Source organism: Rhinoderma darwinii, chromosome 5, assembly GCF_050947455.1.
Source record: "Rhinoderma darwinii isolate aRhiDar2 chromosome 5, aRhiDar2.hap1, whole genome shotgun sequence".
NCBI lineage: Eukaryota > Metazoa > Chordata > Amphibia > Anura > Rhinodermatidae > Rhinoderma > Rhinoderma darwinii.
Genome location: NC_134691.1, coordinates 286,255,804 through 286,267,003, shown reverse-complemented (window position 1 = coordinate 286,267,003; position 11,200 = coordinate 286,255,804). Strand labels below are relative to the sequence as shown.

Here is an 11,200-nt window from a genome sequence, read left to right as displayed (position 1 = left end):
TGATGCATTCTGCTCTGTCAGTCAGGCGAAGAATTGCCTCTGTTTTGCATATTGCACACAGGGTCTATAATGTCAAGATATGTGGATTTGTTAGGCAGGTTCCTCAGACTGGGGGGCTGCTGTTTACCAGTGATCACCGTTCTTTAATAAAAAATTATTTCTCTGCTGGGTTAAGTGGTCAAAAACGTATTTATTTTGCTCCTGCCGATGTGCTATTTGGTTAGTCAAGTAAAGAAAATGGTGACCCTGACAAACAACTCCCCAAATCTCAGATTCCAGTTTAAGGGATTTTTATATGGCAGAATTTCATGGCAAATATACTGGATAAGCCATTAAAGTCTGGTGGGTAGGGGACAGACCACTGGGACCCTCAACGATCCTGCCAACAATTGTGTGCTCTCTGCTTTTTCTGCATCAGTCAGACTAGAATGGAGATTGATCACACATGCACCACCACTTCTCTGGGGCAATGGGGATACGATGGATCGGTGGGGGTCCTGTAGACTGGACACACAGCATATCCAGTGAATATTCCATAAAAGTCAGTTGTGGAAAAACCCATTTGACTGCAATCAAACCTGAATGTTCAGGTTTTGTGTACATTTACGGGCTTTAAAGGGAACATCAGGAGGCATCATCCTTGTCAATTAGGGAAAGATTTGTTGGGTTATTCTACATCATGACAGTTTGTGTCATAACTAATACTGTTAAGTGATTGCATGGGGCTGTTACTCAGGAGTAAAGGAAATACCAGTATTTAGGACAGGCTGCCTTAAAGATTATAGCATATGTGTAATGCTCTGTGAAATCTAAAGTAACGGGCACAATTGTGCTTATTAAACAGCCCTCTGGCGTATAGATCAGGGAGCTCGCATAAGTGACTCCTCAGAAAGCGTACTCCACGTGTCACTAAACAATCAGGTGTAAAAGGAAGTCATATCACACCCATCAACTCTGCTGAATAACAGAGGCGTTAAAAGAGAGGAGCCTATGTGAAAAGCTAGAGTATTTTTTTTAGGTCCCTGAAATGTGTATAGTTCCATTTAACAAAAACGTCAAATACAAAAGCAACAGAAAAAAAATAATTCACCAAGTGTGGGAGTGTGTAGGGATCTCAGATGGTGGGTAAAGATTTAGGATCTACCAGGGACACCTTCAGGGGGTTGTAATATGGCTGCATTTTAGTTGCTGCAAGACCCAAAGCTATTGAACCAAGACCCATTTATAAAAAGGACTAACGAAAAAAAAATGAAGCGCATGGATTAAAGGTGAAAGAAAGAATATAAAGGCCAAGCGAGCCATCGAATAGTCATTAATCAACAAGGACATGACCTGATGCTGGTTTTCAGTGGTTAGTAGCCTTCAAAAATAATTTCACGTCACAATAAAATTAATGTCTTGTTATTTGACCAACAACGTATCTGTCCATTCTAAATACTCAAGTCATAATTCATTTTTCAGATTTTATTTTAACTTAAGATGAAATGAACATGAGGAATCCTGCCACATATGTTCATTTCCGGGTACATACCACTAGTGCCACTTAAAAGCCATAACAGAAAAACACAATAATTGATCCCCAATTTACAATAATTGATTCCCAATACAATATTATTCAGAACAGTGAACAGCAAACAAAGATTCCACAAATCATCCTGTTCAGCTCCTGTATGCAAGAAGAAGAAGAAAAAATAAAATAAACCCCATCCTGGACATTTTCTCGGCATGGACAGAAAGAAACGAGACCTAGAAATAAAGATTTGATGCACAGTTCTCGATTAACGGATTCCAGTCATTTTACATCCAAAAACCATTTGAAGAGATAAAAAAAAAGTTATTTGGTCCTTTGGCAAACGGATGTACACACAATGCCAGATGTACCAAATTAATTTATTGCCATCAAAATTGTTGAAATTTATTTATACAATGTTTATTATAATGTTTCCTGTACAATAATAGTAAGAGTCATCTGCTGACTGGACTGCTATGCCCTGTATTATAAAAGATTCTCTCCATACAGACAATAAAACTTTAAATAAAACAGTACAGACTGCTTGAAGGTCCTCCGATCCGCCGTTCCCACGTTTTCCTCTTCCCACGACAGGTTCCAAACTTGTCAAGTTGTAGAAAGAATTCTTATCCAACAAAACGGGTCAGATTAAAATATTTGCAAAATATTCATCAAATCAGTGTATATTTTTAAAGGAGGAAAAAACAAAAAAAACAAAAACAAAAACACTTTTTATGTGATAATTTAACCCCTAAATTTCTGGCCACTGTGGCAGAAAAGGGAAGAAAACTCTTTCGGGTTGCACAATTTGAAACAACTTAAAATCTGGGCTCGTGCAGAACCTCAGTAGGTCTCAGAGTCTGAGTCATTGAGCTCGTCTTCTTCTGTGTACGGATATCCGTCTTCCCTGCCGACATTGTTGAAACTGCAGTAAGAACTGTGTTCGGTTCTCACTAGAGGCAAAGAGTCGAATGTGACAGTCTTTGAGGGATTGGTATAGTGATTTAAAGTTAGAGATGGCATTGTGCTGCATGATGAGACCGGCATCATGGTGGCCAAGATGAGCGCCAGACAGTCCGCTACATCCTTATTCGGAGCACATGCCAATGCTGGTGTGTAACCTGCAATAAAAGGAGGCACCGTGAATTACAAATATATCATTCTAGGGAGAAACAGACACAGAGAGAGAGGGCGCGAGACAGAGGGTGCAAAAGGAGAAAGAGTGCAAGAGCAAGCGAGAGAAAGAACATTATGCTTTTATTTTTTTATTAATTTCATCAAGTACCATTTTCATCGACAGCCAATACACTGGCTCCTTTCCCCAGAAGTTCCTGGACAACAACCGTTAACCCATTCCGAGCAGCTACATGCAGAGGTCTGCAAAACAAATGTATAAAATACACTTAGGCCCTATTCACACGGCAGGGATAGTCGGCCATGTGACGGCCGTTTAGTTAGCGACCGTCACACGGCCGCAGTAAAAACAATAGACCCCACATGGGGCTATTCACAAGGCTGATATTTTGACGGCCTGGTAACCTGTCAAAAAAATGGAACGTGCCCTATTTTGGGCGGTTTTCACAGCCGCACGGCTCCCATAGTGGTCTATGGGGCCGTGTAAAACACGGCCATCACTTGAATGTGATCAGAGTGACGGGCATGCTTTCTGCCGCTCGCTCTCCCCCCCTCCTCACAGTGCGAAGTGCATGTGAGGTTTTTTTGCTGTGGGTAGTACCACAGCCCCCTTGTAGATAGCATCCCCCATAGATGGCACCCCCACCCTGTAGATTGCGCCACTGTAGCTCCCTGTAGGAGCGGAATCCCTATGTCATATGGACAGTGACATCAGGGGCAACTCCTGAAGCATAATCCCCGGCCAGAGGCAGGGAGCTGTGTGGCGCCACTATCTACAGGGGGGGGGATCAACATCTGCGATTGCTGTCCGAATTGCCGAGAAATCAGCCAAAGCTGCAGTACACGGTTCAATGGTTGTAAGGACATGGTAGCAAGTACAAAATAGCAGAGAAAGTCAGAAACCAATGCAAAGAAGCTGAGGGATCAGACAAAGCCTTCTATACACTGAAAGCAAGAGAAAATGGTGACTGGGCGATCATGTGACCTTCCTGTTGGTGCTTTAAAGGGATTGGGACCTAAAAAAAGTACAAATTAAATTCATCCGTTTTAAAAACTGATGCAAAACAGGTCACAAAATCGGCCATTAAAAACGGAGACACGGCCCGGGCCGGATGCAAAACGGCTGAGAAAAAACTAACCAAAACAGCCGTTTTTTTTATCGGCCGACACCCGGTCCCTGTCGTGTGAATATAGCCGTATTCTTTTTATTTCCAGATTCCCGAATGTGACTGCAAAACAAAATGTGAACAAAAAAACCCCCCAAAAAATAAAAACAAGTGATACTCGGGGAAGACTTATTTGAATAATAAATCAAGAACAGAAAAATGTTGGGGTTTGAATGTCATTTTGGTTGTTTAGACGGACATATTATGTGCTCAAGCAATGTCAATACATGACTTACGTTTGTAAAGCTGCATTTGTTGCATTGATGAGGTTTCGGTCAGTAATTTGCTCTAGTATTAACAAGGCACTGGTTTCATGACCCTACAAAGAGGGAACAAGTAAAATGCACTGTAGTATTCCACTATTATCAAATGGCAAAGTTCTTGCACCCTATAAAACTGTGCATGCATTTGTAGAACATCAGAAGTGTGGCGTTTCCCTGCCAAGAAGTGTCTCAGATGTTCTTGCAGGAAGGTGCTCCAGTAAGTCACGGACGTATCTGCGATAGTGGAGCTAAACGTTCCACAAACTTCTGACATGTCATGGTGACATGTCAGAAGTTTGGATTGGTGGGGGGTCCGAGCACTGAGACCCCACCAATCGCTAAAACGAAGCAGCTGAAGTGTTCATGTGAGCGTTCAACTGCTTAGTTTCTGTTCGGCCTCTGGCAGGCTTTAACTAGAGGCAGAACTGGGGGCCTTTATTTGGCCCCCGGCTGCCATAGAAGACACCGGCACCCTGCAATCTTATCGCAGAGTGCTCGTGGGGTGAGAGAGGGAGCCGCCTTCCTCCAAAACCACATAGATGTGCAAAAACGGTTGCCGCATTTCAGCAGTTTTGCCGTTTCTTTATCAAACGCACCTGTGACCCTGGATGTGCGGTATGTATAAACTCCTCACATTTTGTTTGCATAAGGCGTCTGGCTTGAGTACGAATTACAGTTGCAAAGCTGAATTTTCATGCATTGTTTGAAGATGTACAATCCCTGTATTTTATAGGTTGTTACTTTTTTTTAAAATTTCCATCTTAAAAATTAGATTTTTGGCCTCTTTCTGCACATCTTGAATTGTTATTTTTAGGATGTGTCGTGTATCTTTTTTTTTTTAATACTTTTACCCACAAATATAAAATTTCTATGAATTTTTTTAAATGAAAAATGACACTCCATACACACAGGCACGGTCATGCCATTTTGTGTCAAAGTGCCGAGTAGCGATGACAATGTGAGGTTTATATTTTATATTGTAATTTTGGTTTTATTTCTACATTTGGCAGTGAAAGGATTAAAGGATACAGTCCTAGGAATTACATGTTAATAATTTAATACTTCACTTGAATTTCAAATAAATGCACTGGTATGCACTATTCCGGATAAGTGCTCTGAAGCCCAGAAACGCTTACATGTAAAAATCTTGGCGTTTGATCCATATACACCTGTATACGGTTTCTACTAGCTACATAGAGTAATATAATAATGAGTAAAAGAAAATACGTTTCAAAATCAAGTATACATTAAACAAAAAGGAATTTATTAAAGGAATTGACCCGATAAAAAAAAAAAAAAAGTTGTTAACTTTAAATGAGGAGGGGCCCCAAGTCCCGGTTCTCAGCCATTGAGTTGCCTGCGCATGCAGACGTTTGTGGAATAGTCATAAACAGTTGAATGTAAAGTCTTATTCAAACGAGCGTGTGTCAAAGAAGCTGTGAAAAACTGCCGTTTCTCACATCCGTTTTCACGGATCCCTCAGGCTTGAGTTTACTGAGGGATCCGTGAATACGAACAAAAATAGGACATGTCCTATTTTTTCATGGGCCCTTCAGCTCCATAGAAATACATGCGTCCGTCACATGGCCGTAAAAGAACGTCCGTCACACGGCAGATTTATACGCTCGTCTGAATACGGCATACGAGTGGCTGCTCAGGCAATTTAAGGGTGGAGAACAATGACTGAGGGGGCACAACTTGTGTATTCAAATAAAAATGCAGCATAATTAGTCATTTAGTGGATGCAACAACCATTATATTTATCCTATACAGCACCATACCTTACTGCATGCCAAATGGAGCGCAGTATTCTTATTGTTATCCTGTAGAGTTAGATCAGCTTTAGCGCTGCTAACTAACACCTCTGAAAAAGAAAGCAATAAAAAACAAAAAAAACTGTCAACACTGTGTGATCCACACAAAAAGCATCTCAAGACCGCAAGAATAGGTGACCATTTAAATTAACAAAACATCACAAGTTTCTAAGTGTCAATTTAACCAATTACATCTGAAAATAGAAATACAGCCAATGACAGTGTAAGTGGGAATGTCGTACATTGTGTCTGCATTTGTCTCTTGCCCCTTGTACTATGACCGGTCTGTCCGTATGATGTTATGTATGAAGATTTCAATCTGCTGAAAATACAGTTTACTTCTCTAATGGATCTGCATGAGGCCGGATTCACATGGGATGGAGTGTTTTTTCTGCAGAATTCACCTCTTCTACATTGAAAAGAGTGAAATCTGCAGTGAACATCCAGAACAGAATGAGTATGAAGAAGATTTGGAAATCCGGAGTATGAAGAAGATTTGGAAATCCACAGCATGATCTGATTTCAGTCCGAAAAATTTTCAGCAGAGTGTGGATAAGATTTGTTCAAATCTCATCCACATGGCTGGGACAGTAAATTCAACGCGGAAAATCCACAGCATTTTTATGTCCCGCGTCAATACAGCATAATTATTCATTGTGGTACGTTTTTCAAGGCTATTATTTTCTGGAAACCTGTGACATTTTCCTACTTATTTAATAAGTTAGCGGAAACTTAACCCTAAATGACAAGATCACCAACACTAGCTATCACTGGAAGTGCATTGTGCTGTAAAGAAGTCCAGAATTTATATTTTCTAGTGTCATCTGCTGACAAAACATGGTGCTACATTATTGGATAGAAATAACACATTTTGGCTGAGGTTTCACACCTGTATCCGTTGTTTTGCTCAGTCATAGGAGCAAAACAAAAGAAAGGAAGGGCTGGATCCGTCACATGACGGCCCCACCGGCGCCCAACGGAACCCATTGACCTCTATAGGTTCCATTGGGCTTCCGTCATTTTACGCAAAAAAAAAAAAAAAAGAACATTTTTTTTCTGGTATTTTTGACTGGATCTGCGACGGAGGCTCCTAATGGCCCTCCAAAGCACCCCCTGCATCAGATTAGAATGGTTTTTTTTTGTGGGTTCGAGAGCATCAATTATCCCCCTTTTAGCAGAGTATCTAAAATCAAGGGCTAGTTTCAATGGAAGACTCCGTGTTCCTTCAGATTTCTGTACAGAAAACAGACTTTTTGCCTAGAGGTGTTTGTAACATACAGATATGTAGCCCTTTATAGGGAGACGGCAAACTGTCCAAAGCGAACTAAGACGACTGGTGTGGACAGGCCTTGCTTACCTACTGCATTTGTTTGCCCATTTTCGGCAGCCATCATTAGTGGGGTTTTTCCAGATGAATCTACAGCGTTTACTTGAGCATTATGGCTGAGCAAAAGCTGCAAACATTCAACATGGTCTGTAAAGGCTGCAGCATGAAGAGGCGTCCTGCAAAGAAATAATGAAAGAAAAATCCAAATCAGGAGACAAAATATAATAAACTGTAGTTAAACGCCTGTTCACATTACCGTCGTATTCGACTATGCTATTGTTTCCGTTAAAAACTGAAAACTTTACAGAACGAAAACCGAAGCATTACCATTGAAAGCAACGGTAATGCAAACGGAAGATATAGGTTCCGTTCGGCTTTCCGTACGTCTGTTCCTCTGACTGAATAGATAACCGGAAACCCCAAACGGAACCCGACGGTGATGTGAATAGGCCCTTACTAGGGTTCCACTTTAGCTTGACTACAGAAAGAGTACAAGTCTTAAATCTCCCCCCCCCCCCTTCGTGCAATATCTATGTAGGTGTATAAAACACAGTACTGTAAATCGTGTCATGTGGTATTAACAGCGACATCCTTTATAGAAACCATACGTTCTGAGCATCCTATACGCACCTTCCTTTGGAGTCCACTGCATTCACAATGCTTGTACCTAATGTGTCTATTAACATTTCTGCGGCCCCTTCATTGTCATTTATGCTGAAGGCAAGAGAAAAAGAATTTTTACAAAAATTGACTAATATGTGCAGCCAACTATGAATATCCTTATACTACTTGTGGGATCTTCTTACACTGCACAATGCAGGGGACTGAAGGAATTTCCTTCCATTTTCTGAAATACTTCTTGCTCCAAAAGCAATTCTACGCACGCATCGTGGCCTGTAAAGGAAAAAAAGTTAATAAAAAATAAATTAAATGGATATCTGGGGGTAATTTACAGGAAAGAAAAAAAAAAAAAGACAAAACAAGACAGCAATGTATAACAAGAAGTTGGCAGAATAAGAAAACCAATTGTAAAGAAGTGGAATAAATTGGAATATGAGGAAATGATACATTCGGCAATCACCAGAATTCGTGTAAATCAATAGGTTTTTTTTTTTTATAATTAAATCTCCTAGTCATAAACAGATGCACTTTTCATACCAGTGTTGTTCAAGATGCCCAGAGGGTTCAGTGGGCTATACGTTGCGTCCACTCACCAGCAAACTCAAATGGCACAGTGTAAAGAAGGCCCAACATTGGCACTAGCTATCGGCGTGGGCTGTACAGTAACTGCTTCCGAGTACCCATCTTGTATATACCCCTCTCCAAATACACTCGACTCATGGTTCACACATTTATAAGCAAAATCAGCTTCATTTTGTGTAATGCTATTTTTTCCACTTAAGAAGTTTATATAAAGATAAAAAAGCCTAGGGCTTTATGGCGACTTTTGGTTGCTCTTCAGTTGCAATAAAATCGGAGATTACCGTAACTGACGCTCAACCTCAATGTTTACCAATGGGTGACAATTTTGCAACTTGTGACAATCGCATGAACTCTAACCTAACCGACATTGTTGTGATTGACGTTCAATTCTTTTGCCCATAGGGAAAGACTAAGGCCTCATGCACACGACCGTAGCCATGTGCACTGCCGTGATTTTCGGGTCGGCCGGCTGCGGACTGTCAGCTGCGACATGCACATGGCCGCAGCCATTATTTTCAATGAGCCCGGACTGCAGAACACGGCCGTAATAAAACATGTCCGTTCTTTCTGCGGTGCGGGCTCCCGGGGCATGCACGGACCGTAAAAACTACGGTCGTGTGCATGGCCCCATAGAAATTAATGGGGCCGCAATTCTCCCGTGGATTTTCGGGGGAATTGCGGCCACAAAAGCACGTTCGTATACATGGGTTGTGGTAACCTGCAATTTTACAGTGTACCAAAGCCTAATAAAAAGTCTGGGTAACAAATTTTGAATCCTCCACTTCACAAAAGGTGACAATAGTCTTCCATTTTGATTTAAAGAAAATGTAGCCGAGGCCCCAGGAGAATGCCAAATAATGTCACATCAAAATGAATGTGAACCCACTGTCAGACCAAGGAGTATCTTCATAAAGGATAATGGGGCTCTCTGCACACAAACTTCCCAGCGCTGCTTGATACTCCAATTATCCTATAGTCATAGAATAAAGAAAACTATTTATATGTCAGAACCCACTATTAATAACCCCCCATATGATGAGGACGCAGCATACCATTATAACAGGCCCAGTGCAGGGATGTGTATCCGTGATTGTCTGCTATTGCTGGAACAACATCCACAGACACAGCAGTCTGAAGGAGAGCACCCAGAACACCTATATGACCACATGCCGCCGCCAGATGAACGGGGGTGCGACCTCTGCTGTCCCGTAATAAGAAATTAGCGCTGTGCTGGAGCAACGCTTCCACGCACTCCTCATGTCCAGTCACTGCCTAAAAAACACAGAGCGGACAAATGACAAACATTAGTCTATGCTAAACCAAAGTGCAAATATATTACAGCACGAACACAAAGGTTTTACATTCAGCTATACAAAATAGACATTAAAAGGTCTCTGGATCAGCAAAAACATTGAAGGAAACCGGTCACTACATTTTATGGAACTAAACCACCAGCGTGTCATTATACTGCTGGGAAATAGTGCCCCTCTCAATGCCCGTCACTTGCCCCTCTCAATGCAGTCCATTTTAGCATTTTTTCTAAAAAAAAGTTCTAATACAGCGGACGCTGAATGTAAATGACCAGAGAAGCCTTGGGAAGTGTCCGGGTGTACCAGCCTCGGCTTCATCTGAGCACTGAGCATGTGCGGGATGCCGTTAGACTCCTGCTAGGACCCTTCTCTGGTAATTTACATTCAGCGTCCGAGGTATTATGAATTATTTTTAGACAGAATGAGACTCCATACATGCATGGCTATTCCCTCCCACTCAATTACAAAAGAGGAAACCGTAAATCAGTCATTAATAGCAATTGAAATTTGTGGAAGTTGTGCTCTACATTCTAAAACAGAACTAGCGAGATGCCCCATGGCACAAGAACATCCCATGAAGCAGCAAAAGCTCTGCTATTAAACACATTTACAAATTTGACGGCGCATGGCAACATATTCCTAATAGTGCAGCTAGCAGTGGTATTACTGCACATACTAAACAGTTCTGGTCATGCTGCAGTCACACCCTGAAAATAGGAATCGATGACAGGAAAAGCCTACCCCGCGGTGCAGCGCTGTCCTCCCCCATTTATCTTTGGCATCCACATTGGCTCCTTTGTTCAGCAGTGAATAAACACATTCTGTATGGCCGTTCAGTACAGAGAGCATCAATGGAGTCCTAAGCAATACAAGGTACAAATCAGAAAGAAACAAAGCTTCACAGGAAAATGCAGCAGTCAGCAGAGCTATCCCCTTATGGCGGACATCCAGCTATGCACTTAGAGAACGGAAGTATAAGAGGATTCCAGCAGTATCCGCGGTCCGACAAGAAGTGGGAAAAAGAGCAGGAGAGTGAAGGGTGTAGTTCCGTTCTTTTTCTAGGATGAGATTTAAGAGAATTGATCTAACATAATGGACACATGGTGACTTGGTCATTGTGGGAATTCGACCCCAGGCAAAATCAGAGGTCGTACCTTCCATGTACTATTCGAAAACACATTAATTTCCTTACTGAATTGACCCTTGCATATAAGCACGACTGGAATAAGGAAATTAAATGTATGACCGATTGGGAACGGGGACTGATTTGAGTGAAAATCTTCATGATATGAGTAACTGATTAATAAATTATACATATTGTTCATAACACAGTTTAGGAAGCACATAAAAATGCTCACAACTGGACATCTACTTGTTCTGGGTAAGGCTCTATTCACACTGGCATCGTGGCTTTCTATGGCTCCAAAATGGCACCCAATAGCCCTACATTGACTTATAATGGGGTTTGCCAGG

At 41.5% G+C, this 11,200-nt stretch overlaps 1 protein-coding gene across 3 annotated transcripts in view; it reads right to left on the bottom strand.

Annotated features, from left to right (window-relative positions):
* Nucleotides 1–1,449: 1,449 nt before the first annotated feature.
* Nucleotides 1,450–11,200, bottom strand: part of ANKRD28 (ankyrin repeat domain 28) — a 134,358-nt gene continuing 124,607 nt past the window's right edge. For 2 of the 3 annotated variants that reach the window (XM_075827237.1, XM_075827236.1), the window contains exons 20-28: nt 10,469–10,586; nt 9,470–9,689; nt 8,021–8,108; nt 7,845–7,928; nt 7,245–7,390; nt 5,855–5,937; nt 4,047–4,129; nt 2,796–2,887; nt 1,450–2,631 (exon numbers count right to left, since the gene is read on the bottom strand). In XM_075827237.1, coding sequence (XP_075683352.1) covers nt 2,354–2,631; nt 2,796–2,887; nt 4,047–4,129; nt 5,855–5,937; nt 7,245–7,390; nt 7,845–7,928; nt 8,021–8,108; nt 9,470–9,689; nt 10,469–10,586 — 1,192 coding nt within the window. In that variant the 3' untranslated portion in view covers nt 1,450–2,353. The remainder of the gene's footprint in view (nt 2,632–2,795; nt 2,888–4,046; nt 4,130–5,854; nt 5,938–7,244; nt 7,391–7,844; nt 7,929–8,020; nt 8,109–9,469; nt 9,690–10,468; nt 10,587–11,200) is intronic. The other variant, XM_075827238.1, reaches the window with a different exon arrangement.